Source organism: Anomalospiza imberbis, chromosome 3 (assembly GCF_031753505.1).
Source record: "Anomalospiza imberbis isolate Cuckoo-Finch-1a 21T00152 chromosome 3, ASM3175350v1, whole genome shotgun sequence".
Lineage (NCBI taxonomy): Eukaryota > Metazoa > Chordata > Aves > Passeriformes > Viduidae > Anomalospiza > Anomalospiza imberbis.
In genome coordinates, this window is record NC_089683.1 from 84,330,663 (window position 1) to 84,356,345 (window position 25,683).

The 25,683-nt window shown below is 38.1% G+C and overlaps 3 protein-coding genes and 2 long non-coding RNA genes across 6 annotated transcripts in view; 2 read left to right on the forward strand and 3 right to left on the reverse strand.

Moving 5' to 3' along the window:
* BTBD9 (BTB domain containing 9) overlaps window positions 1–6,269 on the reverse strand; it is a 109,528-nt gene extending 103,259 nt beyond the window's left edge. Inside the window, exons 1-4 of the mRNA XM_068185479.1 lie at window positions 6,046–6,269; window positions 5,151–5,514; window positions 3,254–3,518; window positions 1,196–1,415 (exon numbers count right to left, since the gene is read on the reverse strand). Coding sequence (XP_068041580.1) covers window positions 1,196–1,415; window positions 3,254–3,518; window positions 5,151–5,514; window positions 6,046–6,230 — 1,034 coding nt within the window. The 5' untranslated portion in view covers window positions 6,231–6,269. The remainder of the gene's footprint in view (window positions 1–1,195; window positions 1,416–3,253; window positions 3,519–5,150; window positions 5,515–6,045) is intronic.
* A 1,172-nt stretch (window positions 6,270–7,441) lies between these two features.
* LOC137471295 (uncharacterized) lies at window positions 7,442–8,376 on the reverse strand. Its single transcript, XR_010997513.1, has 2 exons — window positions 8,241–8,376; window positions 7,442–8,078 (listed from the first exon to the last, which is right to left on the reverse strand). It is a non-coding gene; the product is annotated as an uncharacterized lncRNA (long non-coding RNA).
* Window positions 8,377–11,556: 3,180 nt separating this feature from the next.
* On the reverse strand, window positions 11,557–20,759 carry GLO1 (glyoxalase I). Of its 2 annotated transcripts, none has more exons than XM_068185483.1 (6): window positions 20,547–20,759; window positions 17,812–17,894; window positions 16,459–16,599; window positions 15,589–15,656; window positions 14,607–14,696; window positions 11,557–12,718 (listed from the first exon to the last, which is right to left on the reverse strand). In XM_068185483.1, the coding sequence occupies exons 1-6, from the start codon at window positions 20,598–20,600 to the stop codon at window positions 12,630–12,632; spliced, it is 525 nt and encodes a 174-aa protein (XP_068041584.1). In that variant the 5' UTR covers window positions 20,601–20,759; the 3' UTR covers window positions 11,557–12,629. The 2 variants fall into 2 exon arrangements, with proteins under 2 accessions (XP_068041584.1, XP_068041582.1); XM_068185481.1 differs by lacking the exon at window positions 20,547–20,759 and adding an exon at window positions 18,878–19,042.
* Window positions 19,056–19,659, forward strand: LOC137471297 (uncharacterized). The gene is made up of 2 exons (XR_010997515.1): window positions 19,056–19,112; window positions 19,256–19,659. It is a non-coding gene; the product is annotated as an uncharacterized lncRNA (long non-coding RNA).
* A 672-nt stretch (window positions 20,760–21,431) lies between the features above and the next one.
* Window positions 21,432–25,683, forward strand: part of DNAH8 (dynein axonemal heavy chain 8) — a 119,170-nt gene continuing 114,918 nt past the window's right edge. The window contains exons 1-3 of the mRNA XM_068185484.1: window positions 21,432–21,465; window positions 22,836–23,029; window positions 23,652–23,786. Coding sequence (XP_068041585.1) covers window positions 22,844–23,029; window positions 23,652–23,786 — 321 coding nt within the window. The 5' untranslated portion in view covers window positions 21,432–21,465; window positions 22,836–22,843. The remainder of the gene's footprint in view (window positions 21,466–22,835; window positions 23,030–23,651; window positions 23,787–25,683) is intronic.

Consider the following 25,683-nt stretch of genomic DNA (forward strand, 5'->3'; position numbering starts at 1 on the left):
TAAATTTACGCCCTGCAGATGAGGGGCATTTTACCAGTTACACAAGTTCTCTAAAAATTGCTAGAGAACTCATAACTAATATATCTTTAATACTGTTTACTGATTTTATAAAGTTGGTTGATAATTGTTTCATAAATTTGGTTGATCTGGCACAATTAGTAAAATATTATATGAAGCTGTTCCTTATACCTGCAAAGATCCACTTATTGATCTTTACAAAAGAAATAGAAGTGAAAATAATTTCAGCTGAACTGAATTAGGAGAACTTCCTTGATACAGTTAAAAAGCTAAAATTAATTAGTTTTGAATTATTAGTAACTAATTAATATTTAAAAATTTGTTTAAATTTACAAAAAGTCCCACCCTAACTAAAACTTTTATATACCCTGTTCTAGAATAACATGGCTTAGCTAAAAAAGCAAAATACAACTGTTCTGCAACACTAAACTAGGTTTTTAGGTAATAAGGCATATAATAAATGTATAAGTAGCTTGTTTTATTGTTTTTAACAGCTTATGAATACCTGCTGAGCTGTCTACAAAACTCTAAGATTTTTGTCACGGCAAGTTACAAAATTAATCTATTAAATTTCTCAGAGAAAAAGAACCCTACAATTTTTCTACTTCAGCAGCCTCTCAGTTGTTCAAATGAGCTTAATCTGAATTTTCATACATTCCATAATAATCTAAAGTAGCTCAGTAACAACTGGCTACAGCATCTTTGACAATTCGTATTTCAGCAGTCTAACCATGAAGGGGCTTCTAATAAGTACTGTAGTCAGTTGGTAATTCACATTCTAAATAAATTTTACTACCTCTGAATTACAGAATCACAGACTCATTTAGGCTGGAAAAGACCTCCAAAATCAAGTCCAAGTCAAATCTTATTGTCAAAGTGTGCCATTTCTTAACAGTTTTGATATATTGAAAAAATTGGAACAAAAAAAACTTTTTAATGTTTGAAATGCAAATACGTAAAATACTTTAAGGCAGTTTAACATCTCTAAATATGATGTGGTGTGTAAGCAACCAAAATTACATTTAAAAATCAGGTTGTTTCCAAAAAAACCTTGTAACTGTCATCTCCAACACTACCATGCTATTTCCATAAAATAATTAAATTACAGTTTGCCCTACTACATTATCTCCACTACAAAATGCATTACTTTCCCTTTTTATGTCACCTTGGCACCTACCGACTGTCTCTGTCCCACAGGAGAATTCGTATGTGGTTGATTATTGAGGGCTGGCCTAGTTTAATCTCAATTCCAGAGCGGCAGTCGTCGTTGATCGGGTGTCGAGAGAATCCATGATCCAGGTCATAGTTTTGAGTGTCTCCATCCAAAAGAGCAGACTTCAGCTCCCCTTTTACAACTTGTGCTCCATACTTCATTGTTGCAATATTCTCCCCTGGTACTAAGAAGAAAAGGAAATAACTGCTTAAATTTTACACTCTGATACTGCAAATTTGATGTTCTGAATATCAACTCTATTAGGTCACACCACAGATTTACTGCTAGTATATTTTCTTGGCCACAAACACATGCTCTAGGGAAAAAAAAAAAGGGAAAAGAAAAGAAGATTAAAAAAGAGGCATTAAAATAATTTAGCTTATTCAATTTTATTTGGTATCTCCTACATGCTTTATGGTAATAAAGCTGCAATAATTTACTATCATGTAGCAGCTCCATTCTAAGTCCCCTTTATGAATTTACAGAATTCTGTTGCACCTGTCAACTGTTGTTTGCTTTTGGTTTGGGTTTTATTGGGGTTGTTTTCCCCCTTAAATGGAAGAAACTTAAGTGTACAAGATGTGCAACAAACAGAAAATGCATCCTGATGCAGGATATTCAAGCTGCATCCTGAATTTGCAGAGTGGTGTATACAGCAGTAAAGCCATGTATGCTCCTCTAACAGCTATACAAGCTTCCAGTACCCTGCAAAGCTAAATGAGCTCAAGTGAAATGGGAAACTTTTGGCTACTTGGGCTTTGAACTCACATGGAAAGGCAAGTTTTTTATGCCACCATTTCACAGTAATAAGCCTGTGTCCTAAGAACAGCTTCCTTCAAGCTGAGAATAATGATCCCTAACTTCAGCTATAGAATAATACTCTGTAAACTAGCCTCTTCAAAAGATGTTTTCAACAGCCTTGTTTGAGGAGAGAGCCTAGAAAATATGATCTGAAAACTAAATGATGAAAAGCTGCCCCAAACTTTTCAGGCATGCCGACAAGAGAAGTATGAATTTTAACAGGCTGATAAAAATTTGACATCTAAATAACAGAATTTGAAGTGGTAAGTGGTTGTCAACATTTCCACAAATAGAAAACGTTTCAAGACCCTGAATGAGTACTAAAACAACAAAGAAATTCCACTCTCAAAAAAGCTGTGATTGGGAGAATTTTATTGTGGAGATGAATATCGAGGAAAAGAAGCCAGAGAAGACCATTTGACTTATTCAAATGTATCTACTGCATTGTCAACAGATTGTCTCACATAAGACTTTTACAATACCCTAATATTAAAAACTCATATGTTTAAATATTTATAACTATAACTTCTAAGGGAGAACAAAGAATATGGAATTCTAAGATAGCAGTAACTTTCAGGGCTCATCATGCATGACTGAGAATACAGTGCAGACTCTTAAAGAATACTGAACTTTTTTTATTTTGCTGTGGGTCAAATTCACACATTAGATGGTTAACAATATCTTTTTAAAGCTCAAGTGTTAGATACTCTTGTTGAATTAACAGAGAGCACAGAAAAAAAGTCAAACACAAGGCTTCTTACACATTTTAAGTTTCCATAAAAATTACTTCAGAGATTTGTTTAAACTATTTAGACAAGCATGTGAAGAGTAAAAGTCATAAGTAGTGGAGAAATTATGAAAATATTTATGAAGTAGAAAACAAATCACTATCAACATAAAACCATATAAATATCATATATCTCACAGCCAATTCATTTTAATTTTCAATGATTTTGTAAAACTTTTTATATTAAATTACCACTTCCTCTAGGAAAATGATATTACATTCATGTTTGAGCAATATCTGAGATACAAAGCAAGAAAATAATTTACTAATATCAAGAATTAATTTGGAATAACAGCTACATAACAAGATGTTTCATTCTACAAACCTTTTATAACACACAGTAATAGATGAAAACTCAAAGCATAAATTAACCATAACCTCCAGACAACCAGTCACTAAATGAGAAGAAAACAAATAAAAAACCTGAAGCTTACTTAGCATGCCCCTGTAGTTGAGGTCCATGTCCCGACTCTCAGAACGAATCTTAATGGCATCTAGGATGGCATCAGGTGACAACAGTCCAGAAGGTCTTACAACATTTAGTAGTTCTGTTAGACTCATTAGTGGCAAACGTACTGCTTGCATGATTTCAGCATGGTTTTCCTTGGGGTTATGTTTACACCAGTTCATCAAAGCTTGGAAAATGTCCTTTTCAGGAGCTGCAAATGAGTCTCTTAGTACAATACTTAGAAGAGCAGCCTGAAAAATAGAAATAAGAACAAAAAATATACCCCTAAATAAACAGAAATTAGAGTTGAATTTTAATTTTTTTAATCAAGGAAAATTCAAATATGGCAAAAATGGCTATTCTAACTTATAGCTATCAAAAATCATCTCTAAAGAGGTGACTCCCTGAAACTGTAGATTGTTTTAGTTATGCAAGAATTACAGAATCCATGACTAAAATAATAGGCAATATAACAAAATCACTAGAAAAAACTGAAATGTAGAGAACTAATCAAACCAGTATAATACCATACAGTATTATATTGAATTCAACATTATATTGAGTTCAAATTTACTTTGGAATATTATAAGAGATTTAGGAACTTAGCAGTATAGTTCAAAATATTCCTTTAAACTTAGGTTGCTGTAAGACCACTAATGAGAAAAAAAAGTGTTGCTTGAAAGCACTTTTTTTAACCATTTCTAACTACTTGGGATTTCTGTCCTTTTACAATCTTTCTCTCTCTTTTGGTACCAACTAAGAATCACCAGGTAAAAACTCCAGTGGCTCTTATTCATGTAGAAAACCCACTGATGGCAAAATAAGAACACAAATAATTAAATAGCTTTTTTATTTTCACTTAGCTAGCAGAATAATCAGGAGCTCGCCTAGAAAAAGGAAAGATCTCTCATATGTACCAGGACTGGCTATGTCAAAGATCTCAAAGTGTGCACTTCCTGATGAATGATGTTTGCTCATTTCTTTATTGATAATATACTCTCAGAACTCAGATTTAACAAACTATATATGACAAAGTACAGAGAGAGAGAGAGAGAGAGAAAAAAAAAAAATTTCCTTATACAATGAGTAATTTACAGCACTGTCATATACTCATTCAAGGAACAGACCCTTCACAGCTCTCCTCCTCAGAAAAAAACACTTTAGAAAGCAACAATTAAAGCATCATTCATTCAAGGTGCTCTGCTGCTTCATGTGAACACTACTTGAAAACACTCTCATTATTAAGTCCAGCCCAAAGACCCATCCAGAGTAAGTGCAAAATTTCAACTTCGAAGAACAGCCGGACTCAGTCACAAGTATTATACATCTAACAAAAAAAAACAACACACAAAAAACCCAAACCACCATACCACACCACCATATTCTGCAAGTTCAGAACATGATGACAATCAGCAATATAAATCACAGTAATCTCCAGAATGCTTTAGTTCACTCAGCAGAAAATCACGCATCACTGATGAAGCCTGTATCAAGGAATTAATAGAAGAAAGTATGTCCTGTCATATTCAAGTCTATATTTGACTTCCCTTCTGCAGCATTCAGAAGCCAAATTATATTATACTAGTAACAGATGAAATAAGACAAAATTAGATTGCCTGCTGCCATCTTTTAGAACACTCCATTAGATATGGTATAATAAACTATATTGACTGGTCAATACCTAAAAAATTCAGAACAGATTGCCAAAATTTTCAGTTCAGCTTATCTTGGGCACTTCTGACTATCACAGCTTCACAAGTATAAAATAACTGTGAGCTAACACAAGTTTTTAATTGGTGCCCCCCATTAGTATTTCATCACAAAATTGTATTACCATTAAAATTAGCAGTCTTGGGGAAAAAAAGTACAAACTAAAGATATACCTTAGAAAGTGACAGGAAGCCTTCGCTGGAGAGCACCTCTTGGGCATTTCTATCCATGAACATACAGCACATAAAAGTTAATTTGGGAAGAGAATAAAGACTGGCAACATCAAAAGTCATACAGACATTCTGAATATTAAGTATTGTGCAAAGATACTCAGATGTGGAATCCTCCAGTTCTGGGAATCCGTATTTATGTGCTAGGCTTAAAAAGTCAAGAAGAACCTCTTCCTTCTCATCTCGTAGTGTAGCACGACCAGTGTAAATGTATTTCAACAGCATGGTAAATGCTTCTGCAGTGGTGTCCTGAAGAGGAATTTCTGCTTCAGGCTGAGATTCTCTCATTCCTCCGTACAACAATGCTCTATAAGGAAGAGAGTTTTGTTTAGTTAGTAGCTTATCCAGCTGACAAAATTCACTGGAATATTAAATGTATTTCTACTGAAAAATTTCCAGCTCTTAAAACAAGTTGGAGTAGTATTATTCCTAGTTTTAAAATATATATCCTAGTCTGTGTCAGCCAAACCTCTTCTCAATTCCAATTCGTCAAAATGAAACTTGCTATCGGACTGTATTCCATAGAAACACACCATTTATACTCTGAGAAATCAACACAACTCTGCAGTAGCACTTTCCTGCTCTCAAGTTCTCTTTCTCTTGAATTTGTGAACTACCTTCAAAATCCAATTTAATGAAGGTCAAAAGAATAACACTGTGACATGGTATTTATCTTTTTCTATTTGAACACAAAGATTTGATGTGCTGGGAAACATTCACACAGAAAAGGTCACACTCAATGGACAGATGATTACACCCTGAAAAGTTCATAGGGAAATAATGTTTACCTCATCAGCACAAAAACTTCCCGTGAGCCTGACAAAAAGCCTTACTTCACCTGAAATAATGGCATCTAGCAGCCAGGATCACTCTGTGCGCCGGAAAACGCTTCTTTTCCACAATAAAGGTAACGTCACTGTATTCCTCCCCGTTCATCAGAGCACCAATGTGCTCTGACAGAATGTGGATGTGGTCAATCTCCCCCACAGCCGTGTACGGACGAAGCGGGTGGCTGTTACTCATCTTGGAGGGATGATACTGATAGCCTAAAGTACAAAGAAAGAAAGCAGTATCACACTGGGCAAAAATATTAAGAATAGCAAGCATAACTGCAATAACAAAAAAGTGACTAATCTAAATAAGAAAAATTAAACTGAGGTTTTCTACAAAAGTTCATTTTCAAACAGACTCAACACAGCTGGCACCAACAATTCTAGCTAAGTATTTCAGAGAATTATCACCTTGTTATTCAGTCAATTCATTTACTTAAAAGAGTTTCCAACAAAGGGAATTAAAAATTAAACTATTTTACATCATTAGAAAGCAATTTTATCTGAATTAAAATGCACACATACAAAATAGAAATAAGCAATGTGATCAATTTAAGCTTAGTCTTAATTCTCCAGTCTGTACTAGAATCAGTGAAAAGTAAAAACTGTTTTTGCAGGTTTCTATTCAGCTTTTCAGAATTAAGAGAAAATAATCAGGATAACTTTTAATAAATAACACAGTCTGTCAGAGAGAAAAGCTTTACAATGTACAATTCAATTTTCTTATTCTTTACACTCAGTTTTCTTGATGACTTCTTGTTCCTGCACATATATACACACACACACATATATACAGCTACATGTATAAAAACAACTCCCTTGATACCTCTCAGTCGTAAAATTAGGAGATTGCCCACTAGCGTGTAATATAGGTAACTGCATCAGCCATATCTTCTATGGAATTCTTTTGTTTCTTCTTCATTCACAACAGGTTTTAGCTTTTTATGGTTTTGGTTTATTTTGGCAACAGAGGCTTTCTGTAGTCTCAATGGCAAGAGCACCCACAAGCGAATTTAGGTATTATATTGCCTTCTACTGTGACACTTGTGTTTACTTTTCTTTCAAAAGAGGTTGGTTGTTTCAGATAATGACCATCCATATCTTCAGAGATATCTTCCCTGCTCTGGTTACTAGCCACTTTTCAAAATGGGCAGATACCCAGTGCTGAAGAAAGGTAGTTTACCACACAAGCCAAGAAAATGATGAGGCCATACCTTACACAAACCTAACACATGAATCTTTCAAGTCAAATATTCAAGACAGAAATACCCTTTTAGGTTCTACTGTAAAAATACTACGAGAATATATGTAAAAAAAACCCTAAACGGATGCACTTGGGGTTAATTATTATTTGCACTTTATAATTACTTTATATATTGTAAATAAATTCCAGTTAAATATTACTTTAGTTTTAATTTCTATTACTATAGACTCTCAGAACATGATAGGTGTAACAGTAACACTACTGTACAAACATACCACCGGTTCAAATCATATGGTTTATATTTTCAATGGATACACATGTCTTTTCATAAATATATAATCTCAAGAAACAGCAATTTTCAGTAAATACTTCAACATTCAGAGTGTAAATACTTCGGTTCTGTCAGAACCCTAGTTCCTTTGTACTTTTAAGTAACAATGGTTGGTTCAACAAAAGCTGAACCTGAGTAAAAATTGTAACAGGGGAAAAAAACCAAACAAACAAGTTTTGATAATTTGTAGCCAAAACCAGAAATAAAATAATTAACCCATACTACTTTATAAATACAGAATATGAAAGCTCAAATAAGCGCAATTCACAGAACTTTCAAGTCCCATCTCCAACCCTTCTGTTGTGAAAGGATTAAAAAGAAAGCAGATGGTAACATTAACGGAAATGAACCACATCATCCAATTACAGCATTCTGAACAGCAATATAGTACCAAGAAATGTTTTGACTCAAAGCATATGGGAAGTTATGCCCGGCTCATCTGCAAACACATTCCCGTCACTTAAGTGCTGTAGTGCTAACATTTTACACTCTGCTCAGACGCTTTCCTGTCACAGAAGAGAAGGATTAAGTTTAGCTAAGTACAAGAACAAAAGAACAATATACTTAGTGCAGATTATTTATTAACATATATATAAAAAATTAACCTTGTTAAAATGGTATACAACAAAAACATTAAAATCGCAAGAAGACACATCGGGTCTACTCACCAGTGAAGCTGTCTGAAGACCTACAGTGCGAGTAGCCTGTTGGCAGATACCCTGCTTCCGGGAAATTAGGGTTCTTTGCCATTCTGAACAACAGACAGATTGAACAGCAAGCTCATAGAAATATTATTCAGCAACATCCAGCTGCACAGCAACAACTGGACCATTTCCTGGAACAATGCATGAAATTCACACCATCAGAAACCATGAGCACAAAGCCTTATGATGAAAGTGAGAGATATACGTATGTCTCAATTCAACTTCTTGCAGAAATAAATTCTTTTAAAAGCCTTCAATTTAACGGGAAAACTTTTTAAAATAGAACACAGGAATAGTATTGCTATTCTGAGTCATCACAATTTAATTCTGACTGTTAATATTTTAACCATTGAGAGAAGACAATAACACATTGCCATATTCATTATAAGCCAAAAAATTCCATCCTGACATTTCTACTACAGCAATAATGTCCCTGAAAATACCATTTTCCTAGACGGGTGTCCTAATTAAACCAGGTCTATACAAACTGTATCACAAATGCTTTATTCCCTACACAGACAAAATTCTCCAAGTGTTGCCTAACTAAAGTGTTGGGGGTTTTGTTTGGGTTTTGGTGGTTGCTTTTTTTTTACAAAACTTGAGGCAGCTGCAGACCTTTCTATTGCACAAGCCTTTTTTTAAACAGGAAACCAAACAAAACTGTAAGGTCAGGAAATGGAGAAATATAGAGGCTTGACTTGCTTAAATACATAACCAACATAATGAGTCTTTCTCAACAATTACAAATTACTGTTAACTTTCCCATCAAAACTTGCAGGAGGAAAAATAAACTGTATTTAATTTGCTAAATGGATGATATCTTGATCTATGAATTCTCTCATAAGCGTCACTCTAGTTTTCTTTACAGGATATGTTTAAGAGAACAAAGGAAGAGAAGGCAGAAAAAAATATTTTTAGGTAGTCTCATAAACTAGAAAGTAATCACACCTTAATCCTGCAAATCAAATCCAGGCTTTTTACAAAGACAGTCTCCTGGTTTTTGAGGACCAAAATGTAATACGTAAGTATCTTTCCTATAAGTAATGCATGTTATCAAGTTGGCCTGTGTTATCAAAACACATTCAAAAGCCATTTATGAAAATTCTTGGGACTTTTTTTTTTTTTTGCTAAATTTAGAGTTGTAACAGAAGACACATCAAATACACCTGCTCTGTGAGCAGGCTCAAATTAAATCCTAAAACACATAAAAACTTAAACGATTCCAGCACAGGACTTTAGGAAGGTCTGTTTGCTACGCTTTAAAAACATGAACAGAAAGCATTGCTTGGCAGGCGAGATCACCGGCAGATTGCTAACAAGTTAACAGCAAACTGGTTTTTTTCAAGTCTGATAATATGTCTTCTAAGTTAAGAGTAATTTCAATGAATCACAGCAGTGCGTAACTTGCAGAGTGATTAAACTACTACGACACTAAAGCACCAGGGAAAACACTGAGTACCGCGAAAGCGTCAAAATACTGAACTTGTATTTTTTTAAGAAATAAAAATCGAATTAGATGGCCACAGCATGGCCTTGAGAAGCCAGCCAGAGGCAGGACGAGAGGACGGCAGGTGAGGCGGGCGCGGACCAGAGCGTGCGGCCGGAGCCGGCGATGCGCCCAAGGTGGCGCTCGGCGTAGCCCGGGCCGCCACCGAGCCCCAGCTCGGGAGGCGCCAGGGGAAGCGACCCCAGCCCGCTCGGCCGCCCCCTCCCTCGCCTCCACAAGGCACTTCAGGTGAAATCAGTTCCCCGTCAAACGCGCCCGGCGCCTTCCCCGGTCCGCCCCAGGTCGCCCTGCCCGTGCCCGGCGGGAGCCGCCGATGGCAGCACATCGGGGTCGCCCTCGGGGCCTCGGCCGCCGCGCCCCTCCCGCCCACGGGACTCACCGGCCCCCCCACCGCCATGGCCTCCTCCCCCCGCCCCGCCGCCGTTCATACGTTACCCGGCGGCGCACTGGCGTCACCGGGCAGCAGCGGCCTGCGTGTGACGCCAGTGGGTCCCGCCGCGCCGCGGGAGCGCCGCCGCCCCGTTTCCTGCTCCGCCCCTGGAGCGCGGCGGCCGGGACACAGCGGCACTGCCGGACAGCAGGGACTGGGAAATAGCGACTGCTGTTTAACCTTCCCCGCCACCCCTGTCCGCTGCTCCTTGGCTGCATTCAAAATCCCTGTTTCCTTGGTAGCGGCGTGCGTAGCTCCTGCCCTTCGTTGCATGTCCTGCTTTCCTGCGTCAGGAAAGCTTCTCCCAGCGGGAATGGGGAATGTGGGCCTGTCGCTGCGTAACCACGAGAGTGATTTCTGTTGCACGGCATGAAGCTAAATTTAAGCCCTTCGAGAGGCAAAGCACTACACGCTATTTAATTCCATGCTTTATTTAGAAAAAGCCTTCCTTGGAAGAAGCAAAAATAGTGACCTGTAATCAGTGAGAACATGAAACAAGTTCAGAAGTTTTTCTATGTCTAAAATATTTTAAAAACGTTGCAGGCTAAATGACTTATCCCTACCTTGTTCTGGGGTTTTTTTGCTTACTAAGCAGAGGAGCTTTAGCATAGCCTGCTGCTACTTATGTAGTTATTCACTGAACTACATGATAGGAAAGATGTGTGGTAACGTCTTTCCAAACAATTCCATGGGCAAGGTCTAGGTGTTAACATCTTTGAAATAGTTCCTTATGTCTCTACCAACTTCAAGCCACAGGTTTGTTAGAGCCCAGACAATTTGACTCCCGAAACAGACAAATGGGTCCACGCACAAGCCTGAGTTTCTGAATTTTGTGGGGAAAATGACATGTTTAAGGAGGAAATACGTGGTAGGCAGGTCAGGAAAGCTGTACCTTCCTAGTACCTCAGCCAATGGGGAAAGGAAGAGGGCAACATGTGGCTGGGAGTTTATAACCCTCCCTTTATTCAAATGTATTTGCAGGACTCTTCTGTCTCCTTTGTGGACACTGGCTTTTCATAGTGTGGCTTTTCTGCTCACATGGGAGCTTTCCAAGGTCCTTCCGCTGTCTGGACCCAGCACATGGCAGGAGGAGCTGGAGTCACCCAGATTTTAGGCAACCAACTCCCTTTGGCACTGGCCACCACTGAGCAAGTGACCGGGTTCCCAAGACTGTCCAGGAAAGGGACGAGAGGTGGACCAGTGAGGTCTGTGAAGAGTCCACAGGAAGGGATCACTGGTAATATCACTGCTGAGTACAATGATTCCAAACAGAATACTCAAAGCAAAGCAGCAGGCCTTTCAGTCATCTAGAATTCAACAATAAGCAAAGCAACACAGCATCGTGCATTAAAATTTCTTGTAGTTTTCACCAATGCTTTATTGGGAAGTGAACTGCAGTGCCTTTACACTATTTGTTAACCTTTGGTTACAATACACATTATTTGACAGCCACATAACTGAAGACATTAGGTGCTACTCTAGCCAGATTGAGACAAGGCAGAGGGTTTTGTAATTTGTGTAACACATGGAAATGCTCCATGTTTTCCTGCTGCTTGCAGGTATGTACCATCACTTGTTTTGGGAGGGCAATCAAATGTCTAGTTGTTTCAGATACTCTTTTTCATTAATTTCCTAAGGCAAAATACAGAGAAGTCAAATCTAGCCCCAGGCTTCTACTGAAATAAAAATTATGAGCAAGTTCTTCCTATTGTTGAAAGAGACAAGGGTCACTGTGAGTCGGCAACTATGAGACCTCTTCTCTTGGTTATTAAATCAGCAGTCAGAAGCTGAGCTGAAAGACTGAATTCCTTCTGCTGTACAGATTTATTCCCTCTATAAAATTTCTTTTTGCAAGACTGTTTAAGGCTGCTCCTTAAAAGAGTTTTGCCTGGAATAATGTAAGTAAGATTATGACTTTTATGAGCATGCTACTACTCCAGTCAAAATTAGCCTGACATTTTATTTTCTAGTATGCAAGACAGGACATAAAGCCTTCAGGATCTTCTGACTTCATAAAAAAATACACTGAAGTTTCTTTTTGCCTCCTCATTGATGCTCATCAGTAGTAACAAAGGAGTTGTTGTTGCTAGTTTAATCAGTGTGAGATGCAGTGAGCTTCTGGTCACATAACTTTTGACAGTGTTTATTGAAATATTAAGATAATCTATGTTCAAGAGGAGAATCTGTATTAAGTGCTCTTCCAGAAAATGATTGAGTATTCCTAACTGGAAATTTGCAGTGGCATCACAGGACAAGAGAAAAGGAATCCAAGTTAGGTCCCAGGGGATACTAAGGTTTTGGAGGAGACTGAACATGACCGATTCCTCCTCTCTATTAAGCAATTTTCACAAACACTGTTACAGATTTTCTCCAGGAGTCTGAAAGTGGGTCTCTTATACAATATACTTCACTAGAACTAAGTGAGAGTCACCATGTGATTAGGATTCAAAATTTCAATCCAGTAGCCATCAGGATCTTGAACAAATGCAAGTCCTTTCATTTTACCTATTAGGGAAAAAAAAAAAGATAAAACGAAGACTTCATGACTGCTTCTAAATGTCAAATATGACTACTTTGAAAAATATTTTTCCTTTTGCAGTAGAATTAGTTGAAATTTAGATGGATAATTCAATTCTAAAAACATCCAGCTTAGTTTTTAACTGGCATTAGATCTCTGTATGCAAAACTGTCAATCCTACTCTCAATAAAGCTGTAGTTAAAAGTCACTTTGGAATTCAATCTCTTTTTGATTGAAGTTTTTTGCATATGCCCCTGTAAGTGTTCATCCTCAAAATTGAGGAAAATATTTTTGTGCTCTGGGGATGTTTTGATATATTTTCTTGAACTGGCTTTGCTGGTATAAAATCCTCTGTTCCTCTGCCCTGTTCATCTCCCATTGTTCCCAACTCCATACTGAAATTTTAGCATAAAATTTTTACTCCTGACATGGTTTACAGTATACTTCTGCATCACTTCATAAAGCAAAGAAATACAGGACAGGATTGTTATAAATTTTACTGTTGGAAAACATATTATTCCTTAAAACAGGGTCCCCAAAAGCTGTTTGCAATAGTAGATCAGGATAGCACAGCCTAACATGTTATCTTTAAAGTGTTAACCACACACTTGTAGTTATACTTGCTCCTTTAAGTTATTTACTGTAACAGACCCAGCCTAGCTCTTAATATATTCTAGTCACAAAAACAACTGAGAAAATAGATGTTTATTCAGTAAGGCATGAAAATAAACCCCATGCTTGATCTCCCACCCCATTCTGCAAACAATGTGACACGCAAAACTTCGTCCTCCTCCTTGGCATTTGCTGCATCAATTCTGTTTCTGAATTTTAAAGAAGAGCTTTTGCTCTGCCCCCACCCCTTGTCTGCTTCAGGAGTTCTTTCTTGTGATTCTCTCCATTTACAGTCTAAGCTTGTTCTTCTATGTACTTGCATTCCTACCACTGCACAGGTCTAAGTCAGCAACTCTCATTTCAAGCCTCTCACTGTTTAATAAACAGACAAATTAAAAAGGCTCAGAAACTCTAAAATGCTAGAAGTACCAAGATATATTCTTAATTCAAGAAATCAAGTTAAGTTTTCAGCCATATTTCTTATTTTGCTTCAGCTGAGAACACAGTGAGATGAAAATCACTTAAATCTGTTTTCAATTACTAGTATTACATGTCTGTTTTTGAATGCATCAGTCCTAAAAATCTCATGAGGTCTTTTTATGAAAGAGAATCCAGCTGAAAAATGCAAGACTTCTCACCACTTCTGCATTTTGAGATATTTTCACATATGCATTCTTTGCATATATACTCTCTAGATATTTCTGCTATATATTATGCAAGTCAATTATGATGAAGACTAATGGAGCTATTCTTACCAAAGCTGAAAGAACAGTTAAAAATATAATAACTAGTAGGTTGTACAGTAGGTGTTAGGTGGATTTACATGAAAATATCCAGAAAAGTCAAGAATGACTCAGTTTAAATGAGTGGGAACTATTATGTTTTCTGACTTATTTTCCTAAGACAAGAAACAAGCAGATTTGCCATGTGAATCTCATCCACATTACAGTACATTCTGTAACAACTATAGGCAGCAGCATACATGACATGTAAACTATGACATCAAGAGAGAATGTGAATTTTACGGAAGGTCAGGCTGCATACAGAAGGCATGTAGCAGACTGATGTATTATTGTTACTTGGATGATCTATTGCCAGTTTTGCCCACTCTATAAGGCGGTGCAGGGGTAACTGGTTCTAGAAACCTCTAAGCAGTGGCAACTCCTAGCAACACATTACCCAGCTTTCCAGGAAGATCTCATAGACAGAATATATTAAAACCAAAGAAAAAAAAAATTACTTGCATTTCCGATCAAGACTTACCATCATCTGGTTTCTTCACAAATTTCAGTCCTAGTTCTTCAAACCTCTTACAAGCTTTATAAACATCAGGAACAGCAATTCCAATGTGTCCTGTGCAAGAAGGTAAAAGAGTGAAGTGCAATATAAATATTGCTAAGTGTTCTGTGAAAAAAGTTTAGTATTTCATGCTGTAGTTCACATAAGCTATGACCATATTTAAGAGAAAATTCCAGAAAGAGCGTTTTGGGTATTTACATTATTCTTCTTCAAACAGTTGTCTTTTGATAATGCATTTAAATACAAATGTTAGAGTTGAAGTATCTTGTGCTGTTTAGACAAGAACTTCATTTAGAATAGAAAAACATAAGATTTTCAATCAAACTGTTATATCAGTGTGTTCTTTGTTGAAGTGCAGCTCCATAACAGGATTTTGTTCTATTTGCGCTATTCAACAGCACATGGAGTTTATCAACAACGCTGTTTTTGCAGAGACTGACACTAGTGCTATGCAAGGACTGAGCTTACAAATCACTTCAGGAGCTTTAAATGTCAAGTAGCTGGACCAAGTGTGAAAACTTATCTCACAGCAATGACCTTTCAAGCACTCAAGAGTATCAAATCAAGCCACACAAATAATATCCTCAGTGCTACAGACAAATGGAATTGTCCTTCTACCTTACAATCGTTAACTAGTGGATAATACAGTGGAAATTCAAGATGAAATCAGTTTAACCACCATGATAATCTAATACACAACCACAACTGATGTTCTTCACTCAACAGTTACAATTAGCATGTGTTTGCCTGCCAAAGGATTATTGATAAAGAGTGTAAATATGGCTTATTACTCTGAAACACATTGCTTCATTTATTTTCATCATCTTTCACAGTATACATGTTGAAAAAGAAAGATAAGGAATGAAAGGGAAGTTCCCTACTTTCCAAGAGTTAGCACATTTTATTTCAAAGCTTAAAAACTATAAACACAAGACTAAAGACCTACCAAATCCTCGGGGATCTGAATTGCCATTGTGGTAAGACTGACTGTCATCATTTTCAGTGCCCCAGTTGCTGTAAGAAGTAATTATTACATATTGAAGAAAAGCATTAAAATTAACTAATCTTAAATGTTCAATTTCCCTGGGGAGGGCAAGTTGTTTCTCCTAAAAACCCAGAGAATTTCAGCTGTTGGCTGCATTCATTAAACTACAAAGAACTTCCCTAGTCATGGGCTCCAGGGATGGTCTTGGGACTAATCCATTCATGTCATTCCTTCACTATTATTTAGGGTCTACATTTGAATTAGTCAGAAATACTCCTGTCGCATTCAGATTAGAGAGAAGGTTTTGCTGCACAAATTAGTTTAACTACCCATCACTGGGGAACAGCAAGTGAGGGTAGCAGGTCGTGCAGTTAAGTAAGACAGCATTTGGGAGATTGTGTCTGCACAATTATAATGATTAGTAACATTAACATAATTGTCCTGTTTACAGGAAGCACATGTTTTGACTTAATACTACTTTAGATTAGATTCCAAAAATAAGTTACCCATTATTAGGATGCTTTGGGGATCCAAAGAAAGGTCTAGCCACATTGGGTTTCCCTAAATTACTTATCCAGATGGCATGCATTAAAAAAATATACCAAGTACTGTTTCATATTAATGTTCATCAAGCAGTTTGAAAGAGCTCTGAAAGAGGAAGATTAACCTTTCCAAGTATCCAATCCTGGATATACTGTAAGTTTGTATGACAGTGAAGATGTATCCACAGCAATGATTACATTTTTTATTCAATCTAATGGGATTTACACTTATCCAATACTATTTAATCACTGTTAGCAAAGTGTCACCTCTCCTTATGTAAATACTTACTGTGTCAGTTCAAGTGTAGCTTTTCTAGAGAAGGTCCAAGGTGTTCTCTCAGATTTATCTTTTGGGATATCGTTTTTATCTTCATACCCCAGGAAATAGAGTGAGAACTTCATAGTAGGAAAGTCAAATTTTTGAAGCAGTCTAAATGGCAACAATTATTTTGAAATAGTAACTGAAAAGGGTAGTCAGGTAGCTTGCAAATAAACCAAGATGCCTCCCCTATGGAAAAATTATTTCCATGAATTTTTGCTCTTCTATAATCCACATCTTAAAATAGCTACATTTTAAACCAACAAATAAAAATACTCCTGAACACATTACAAACCTACAAAATTTAAAAGAATCAGATGTTTAAAAACCAAACTACAAGTAACTGAATAGAAAAGTCAGTAGAAAGGCTTTGATCTTCAGATTGTCACTCTGTTACTTGACTGTGTTTTCATAGGAAAACCTTTAACCACTTTAAAATTTCACCAAGGAATAAAAAGATCTACTTTGAATCTTACTCATTCTAGAGAGCTCACTGATACAGGCAAAGTTTAAGAACACAACAAACATACCTTTAGATGAAATACATTTACAGTTTCAATAGCTAGCTATAATGATAAAATCCCTTTCAGATGTGACAATTTAATCAATTAAAAATGCATGAAGCATACATTTTATGTGAGGCATTTAACTGGAACAAGTAGGCATGCAAAATTAATCTTATTTCTTTTTTACAAGGTATTTTTTATTTAAACACATTTTCACTACAGTGGAAGTGATTTATTTTACTTTAGTCTGGACTCATTTCAAGATGTTTACAAACACAGTATTTTGTTTTGAAATAACTCAAATGGTAAGAATGCACAAAAAGCCCCAGCATAAATGTGTTAAACTACTGCATGGCATCTGCCTTTGAAAGCCCTCTCCAAAAGACTGAACCTGGACTTTGTCTTCACCCTTTATTTATTTATTCTCATGTGACTGGAGGCAGTCATAAGCCACCTCTGAGAACTAGCAGAAAAAACTTAATTTCAAGATTTTTAACAATGACTCCTCATTATAAGCACAGTCATAAAAGTTACCAGTTAGCTACAGGCTCAGTGAAGAGGAAGTAAGCAAGTTGTACCCTGATAATTAATGACCTATTTAAGAAAAAGAAGAAATTTCTAGTCAAGGCCAATATTAGTTCATTTCCAGTTTAGGCATCTACAGCTTACTGCCAGACCATCCAACTAAGCATCAGATGATGGGACAGCATTGTTTATGTAGTTAGACCAATTAGTATAATTATATCTAAAAAAATAATTATTTTCAGAAGAACATAAAAAAATCCCAAACTTATCATGGCATATAGATTCTACTCACGTCATTCCAAGCACCCTTGTATAAAAATCTAATGACTTTTTAGGATCCTTTACTCTTAACATTGTCTGCTGAAATATAAAATCCTGTGGGGACAAAAAGTTTATACTTTATACATCAACCAGAATTGAATTACGAGTATTAACAAAGATGCCAGTTAGTAATGACTCTAAAAGCAGGAGGTTCACAAGTAACAAAGAGAATTACTTCAAGTGTAAATAAAACCTTTTGTCCTGATTCTATACATACAAATTTGTGTTAAATAAATGCATCTTTGTAACGTAATGTTTAAAACAAATAAACAATCACATGAGTGGTATCATTCAATATGTATTATCAGATGCATCAAAACAGAGTAGTGTTATATTTATAATTCTTTTATGGGGCTGTACCATACATGAACAACTACAAACACAAATGCAACAGACACATGAATATTGAGCCTGCTAGACTCCTGAGCGCATTATTTTTATTATTTCATGGCACAGGTATTGAACATCTGTCAAGCTTGATTATATCTTGGCAGCAAAACCGGCCTACCACTCTGTAAGAATATTTTCTTGAAGCCCCAAGGTAACTAAATACTAAGAGGCTGGTGAACGACCAAGTGGATAAAAAGTGAGTGGTATAATAGGTGACAGAGATAAAGAGGGGAAAATTAAAAATTCAAGTACAATGTCCTGCTAATAAAAAGTAAAAAGGTTTGGGGCGTTTTGACAGATTGTTCTGTGCCGCCCGGGCAGGGACTGGCCGAAGCAACCCGGAGCGCTCGCTCAGAGCCAGGACAGGCACGGGTCCGGCCGAGTGCGCCCCGCGGGGTTCAGGGGCTCACAGGGACCGGCCAGCCCGTCCGCCCCTCGCCACGACACCAAACCCCGCCGGGCTGCCCAACAGACAGGCCGCCAGGGCAGCTCCGGGCCCGGCCACACTTCGCTGCCCCGCCGAGATCCAGCCCGGCCCCATGCCGGCCTCCATGCCCCGCACGTGGCGCCGCTGAGGCGCCGTGAGGGGACCGGGGAGGAACGGGCGCCGCAGCCCTGAGCGCGCCCGTCACCCCCAACCACCCCACCTTGGTGCTGGCATCCGGTTCCGAGCAGGCGCCATAGGCTGCCTCGTCCGTGAGCCCGCAGGGTTCCGCGTGGGCCGCCATGTTGGGAGAGGAGGGCGGAAGACGAGGAGGAAGAAGGGGAGGAGGAGGCGGGAAGGCGGTGCTGCGTCCCGCCCCGCCCCACGCCACCAGCGGCCGGGCCGCTCCGGCGCAGGGATGTCCGAGGAGTGCTGTAGAAGTGTGGGATGAGATCGAGGTCTACCGGTTCATCCCTAACTCATAGCGAGCCCCTCAAGCTCTGAATGAAGCGTTTCAATTTTTGTTTTTATGTTAGTCAGTAGTTATGATTAAGCAGCTACATTGTGGACGTCGTCTGCTTGGCTAATCTTCTGTTTTAAGGAGACGAGAAAGCAGTCCTACGATAAATGGGCTGTCTGGACTAGAGCCACCAAGAGTGAAGTCAGCAAAACTGAGTAGTAAGTGGGAAAAAGATAATCCCAGCAAAGGGCACTTGTGACCACTTACTCATTGACCACCCACTCAAAACGGACCCCAGACTCAAATGGAAGGAAGAATTGCACCTGTGGACTAATTAGCATTAGAAGTGAAAGACACAACTAGCAAATACGGGGTTGAGCACTAATTAATAGCAAAGTTATGTAATTTGTAATCAATGAATGCTGATGCCTTTGTTTGTTGAAATTTATAAATACTATAAAGTTTTGATTATTGGGGAGCCAGCATTTTGTGCGTTGCCACCCAGCTCCCTACTTGGAGCAAACGAGAATAAAAAACAGAAATAACTTGCCTCCGTGTGTGAATTGATGCTGCACAGGTAATGAGCCCGCATTCAGGACAACATAAGGACCAAAAGGAAAGAGCTTCCCTGACTGTGGCATTACTTAGTTGAAATGTGGCATGAAAGTGAGGATCCCCTGTGGTGACCTCATGATGCATCCCTCCAGTTGCCACCAGAGGCCAAGGGTACCACACCAGTGCCAGAGCAGACACAGCTCATAACCCAGCTCCACTGGAATGGTGCTGCTTTTGTAAGTCCTGGCAGTATCAGGCTGTCTGGGAATCCTGACCTTGCCTTGTTGTCATACTCATGGCAGCCTGTTGAGGAATGGTTACAGGAACAGGGTCATGGATCGATGGAACAGTTATTCCATCAATCCTCTGTTTGAGACCCCAGACCTGAGCTCTGTGCCCGGGAGGAGCTCTGGCCTGGGAAACTGGCCTGGGAAACAGCACTGGCCTGTGAACAGTACACTCTGCAAGTACAGATAGCAAAAGGCAGAATATCCTTGAGATATGAGTTGTACAAGAACAGGATGTAAAACAAGATGTACTTAGCAAAGTAAAAAGCTAGCAGATGAAAAACTTAGCTACAGCTGAAACTGCACGTAGAAAGAAGAATAAAACAATGAAGCTTTATGAATTGACCAATGAGAGCTTGTTGCTAATATTGCTTGCAAAAGACTATATAAACTGACTGGATCTTTGAATAAACTGGAGCTTGCTTATCAATCATATTGGTTGCATGCTTGTCTTCCCTCACCGCCCGCAGCATTAGCAGCCTTGTTTAGTGTTGACAGAGGTTGATTTCTGCTTTTGCTTCCAGGTGCTAGCAAAAGATTTTAAGTAGCATTTGTCACAGAATTGCAGAATTGTGCAGATTGGAAGGGACCACAGTGGATCTGTTCCAATCTACCTGCTCATGCAGTGCTATCCCAGAGTACATGGATTGTGTCCAGATGGTTTTTGAATATCTCCAGGGAGGGACACTCCACAACCTCTCTGAGCAGTTTGTTCCAGGGCTCAGTCACACTCATTAAGAACTTCCTCATGTTCAGGTGGAACTTCCTGTGCATCACTTTCTGCCTTTTATACCTTATCCTGTTGATTGGTACCATAGAGAAGAGCCTGGAAACATCCTCTTGGCACTCCCCTCCCACCATCCCCCCCACTTCAGACATTGATACACATTGAAAAGGCCCCCTTTCAGTCGTCTCTTCACCCTCTGGAGTTACCGATTGTCCTTCAGTATTAAAATATCATTTCAGGCCTAAGAGGGAAGGATAATATTTCTCTCAAAAACGCAGAATGAAAACCAGGATTGAATTCCCTGTGTGGGGGAAAAAAAATTCAAACTCCACACGTTTTATAATCGAGAGCAAAGCACTTCCGCAGCACAGATCTCAGTCTGCTTTACTCAAGTAACTGCCACGGGCACATTTAATCACACCAACCGCGCGGGCAAGCGGTTCCCAGGTACACGAGATCTTTACGGTGGAATGACGGTTCGGATGCTGGGGGTCGAATTTTGGCCGGCCGTGCCCGGGGCCGCAAGTGGGCGCCGGCAGCGCCCTCAGAGCCCCGCGGCCGCGGCTGCCGAGCGGGCGTTGGAGCCACCAGCCCGAGCCCGCCCCGCAGCGGTTACAGGCTCCCGGTACCGGCATCAGGCCCTTCAACGAACTGGGAAGAATCTGCCCCCGGCGGGCGCTGGACCGCCCGCTCCGCCCGCTGAGGGGAGCGCTGGTGAGCGCTGCGCTGCCGGGGGGCCGCGCCCCGCTGCCCGCCCTGTTAGGAGACACAGCTCCGGCCTGGTCAGTGAGGATATTCGCTTGCTTCTCTCTGCCAAAGCTGAAGTGCAGGCTGAGGCAGCTCAGCGTTTCAGAAGAGAGCCGAAAGGCTGTATTCCCAATGCTCGGGAATCCTCCACTTCTTCCCTCTCATTCTCCCTCAACCCTCCTAAAATGATGCATGCTGGAAGCCGGCATACTTTCCTTGAATGAACAGTTACTGTAGAGAAGCTTTAGGGCATCCTGGAGGGAAGGAAAGGAGGTTTTGTCATAAAAGCATGTTTGTTATTCCAGCCGGGAGAGGGGGGCAGATGGAGCTCATACAGGTTTTTGAAAAGTATGAGACTCTCACCTGGACCGCCAGGTATCTTGAGTATAGATTTTGGAGAGCCAGGGACAATGCCAGAATAGAATGCAGCCTTTGTGGGTTTTTTAAAGAAAGCTGTGAGAACCCTGCCTCTCTCATCTTGAGCTTTAGGGGAAAGTATCCTAAAAGTGAACCAGTTAAAAGGCAGGGAAATTAGCATCCAAGGAGGAAAGTACTACTGCCTACCTTGTAGATGACCAGGCCATCATAGAAACATGAAGAAAAAGAAATACATATAATTAATTTACATTTCACTTTTTTTGGTGACTTTCCTAAATTTCTTTTTATTTTTTTTGGTGGTATGTTTACTTCAAGAAAGAGATGAACACTTTCTAGAGCAGGTGATTGCATGCCTGAAACCATAGAACATCAGCAAATTTGTCACCTATTACATGGGCAAAAATAAGGAGCAAGTAATGTACAACCAGATGTTGCTTTTCATGTCAGCTTCCCCTTTGATTTTTTATTTCCCAAATCAGGTAATAATGGCTAAGAGAGTATATAACACTGCTACAGCAGTTGGGAGGTTGCCCTTAAGCCTCATATGAACTACTAAGGAATTCTTGATAGTTATCTTGATCCTTATTGTAATAGTACACTGAGCATAATAGCAATTTCTGTGTATGCAAGTCTTTTTGTAAGCTCAGTTGCTGAATTTGGGTATATATTTTAGAAATTGAAATTTAAATAAATAATTTGTGTTTGAAATTACTTATTTAAATTTCAGTAAGATATGCACTGAAATTATTTATATTTTAAAATATATTTGTTATATAGAAAGGCATTCACTCCACGAAATGCACATGTATGAAAAATTGTTTTTTAAAAATGTCTCAGTCTTCATCTTTACATTTATAACCTATCATAAAAATGTGTATAATGTCTGGCATTTTAAGAACTGGAAGTGGATTTGATGAGACTATTAAATTTATATACCTCTAAAGTAATTTTTGCTATGCTACTGTCTTCTGCAAAAGGTAAACTTGAAATGTCTGAATTGTTATAATCTTCTCTTTTTAAATTTCAGATTTTAGAATGGCGGGGGTACCAAAAAATAATAAAAAAGATTCAGCCACTGGAGAAGAAGTAGCTCGATCTTCTCAAACAGCTCAACAATTAGCGAGCCTTTCCTCTTCGTCTCGTTCTTTTGGAAGTCAAAGTTTTTCCAAGTTTTACCGCCCTAGTGGAGTTCCGAGTATGCAAAGTTACAAAGCAAGAAAGGTTATAAGTTTCTGGTTCTTTCCTCATATTATTAAATTCAATTTATATTAATAATTAGTTTAAATTTTTAATTTTTTAAAATTTTTTTTAAGACTCAGTTCTTTTAGTAAATTATTTCTGGCAGAAAGTTAGTCTTTTTTCCCATGTTTGTAGTATTTTAAAATTTTGAAGTAATAGAGGTCAGAAGCAGAAGGTATTAACAGAATAATTTACATTCAAACAAAGCTGTACTCAGCTTAGTTCCTGCAAATATTTACCCACCCTATATACTTTATTTTAAATGTATGTTTTAACTTTTCTGTATTAATTTAATAAATTGGAATTTTGATCGTGAACAAGGAGGCTAGTTAATGTCACATAAAAATCTTAAAATCCAACTGTAATATTCTTAATGTTTGTTTTTCCTTGACATATCCTCAGATTTGACTTCACATCTTATAATAATACATAATAATTTGTTCTTCTGTTAGCCTCTGAAAATTTAGGTACTTTTAAAATTAAGGCATTTTGCAGCTGTAAATACAAGACAGTAGATTTCAGCATTAGTTGCAAGTTAAGTAGCAGGTCATTGTTGCGATTACTTTGTGTATTTTTAGCTTCAAAGTCTTGTTTAATGTTTTAGATTCAATACGAAAAAGCAAGAGAAGATCGAAGAGCAAAAGTTAATGCTTCATATAAATACATATTTGAAGTTCTCAGTGCCAGGGTAGGCTTAGACTTACCAACTGTGGAAGAAATGATATTGGACGTCCCTTCGGTGAGTCTGTCCTGTATGCCTGCCGATTTAAATTATTAGTTAAAATATGTAGCAGATTACCCCTTTGATAGGAAGTGTTATCCATTATTTTGATTGTTTCTGCCAGAAAATGTGATTACTAAGACACATAATCAATCTAGAAGGATACCTGTCTAAATCTTTCAGCTGACTTTCCCACCAGAATTACAAATATCCCCAATTTTTGATTGTGGCTTTTTCATCTTTCTTACCTCAAGGAAAATATAAATGCTGCTGTTACTTTGATCTTTTACATCTACCAGTTCCAAACAGTTTTATCCATCTCAGACTGACTTTATAATGTTCTAATTATGATAATTTTCATTTGTTAGGCAAATTCTCAATGAAATTTCTAAGATTGTGCAAAAGTGTCTAACTTATGGGAGCATTTTGAAAATTAGCATGTTGTTAGTAATAAGAAGGAAGATTAATCCTGCACCATTTAAATAGTACGGAAATGTTTGAAACACCCATTAAGAAATTTCAGTTTTGAGCACTTTATTTATGTTTGGATGTTTAAAAGATTGGATTAAGTGGGTTTGCAGAGTGTATCGATCTCAAATGTGTGGAACTTCTGAAAGCTTTCATTATTTTTGTGTGTTTAGTGCTATCTTTCATGATGTTTCAAAGTGATTAAACAAACAGGAGGAAAGAGTTAAACTGTACTTTTAATAGGTTATCAAAACTCAGTTTGGCTGTTGTGAAAAGATATGACTCAACTTCTCTGATTACATTTTTGTTATTTGACTGTTGTTGCACCTGATCGATGTTTGTTTTTTTTGTCTGTTAAGAGAGATTTGACTTAGCATTTAAAACTCAGCCAGATAATACCTTCTTTGATAAAACAAATCAATTCTTAGAACTTCAGTTTTACTGTTACAAGCCAAATTTAGCCTTACTCCAAATTTGTTTTGGTTTCATTTGTTTCTTGATATTTTTATATCATAAAATGTACTTAGCCTCATTTGTTTGTTTTTTCTGCTTACACAACATAGAGGTGTGCTAAGTATTGTGCCTGTTTTACATTTGCTAAATTATATATAGTTTTACATCATTCTGATTTAATGTGAAACTGCTGTTCTACACCAAGTTTGACTAATCACAATACTCGAGAAATTGAGAAAGTTTGGGTTCTTGAGGGAGTTTTTTTGTATTTAGTTTTGGTTTGGGGTTTTGTGTTTGTTTATTTTTGGTTGGGTTGGGGGGTTTTTTGGCTGTCACCAGGACCATCTGAAAAATTATTTTGGTTGAATATTTTTCTGCTCCCAGTTTTAGTTTATTTATAAACAGTTTAGGCTGTTTGGGGCTGTGTCAACATTGTCCCTCACCAAATTGTCATTTCATAAATTCCCATAAACATATGTCTTTGATATCCATGAGTTAGATTTTGCCCTTTAAAGTGTTAGCCTGCATATATATTCACATAGTTGGTGTGAGAACCACATGGATTTGAAACAGCAGCTCTTTGCAGAATCAGTAGTTGTGGGGACAGCTCACATCTTTCCTTCTGTGTAGAGTCATACAAGGCCCAAAGTTACTGTTTGTCCTCCCCTTCCTCACAAGCTGGAGTGCTTCTTGTAGCTGTGAATTTTTTCTTGCTTTTTGTCACTGTGCTTTCAGCACTTTAACAAATTTTTTTTCACTATTTTGGGGATGGGTCTTTTTAATGTAGTTTTCTCTTTTTTAACACTTTATTCACTAGTGCTGTTAACAAAACTGAAATGCACATTTAGAGCTGGCTTGCTTTTACTTCTTTTATTTTCATGCAATGTTGTCTTCTCACAAGAGTGGCTCTAAGTTCTGTTGACCTGGGTGTCACTCATTTTCCCATGATTGTTCTGATTCAGCTTTAATATTTGTTTATTTGGGGGGAAAAAAA

Coding starts and splice junctions, on each gene's coding strand:
- GLO1 (XM_068185481.1), bottom strand. CDS start 18,958: ATGGCGGCCCACGCGGAACCCTGCGGGCTCACGGACGAGGCAGCCTAT. Junction 14,697..15,588: donor TTCAGATCCCCGAGGATTTG/GTAGGTCTTTAG, acceptor CTTCTTGCACAG/GACACATTGGAATTGCTGTT. Junction 12,719..14,606: donor TGTGAAGAAACCAGATGATG/GTAAGTCTTGAT, acceptor TTTCCCTAATAG/GTAAAATGAAAGGACTTGCA.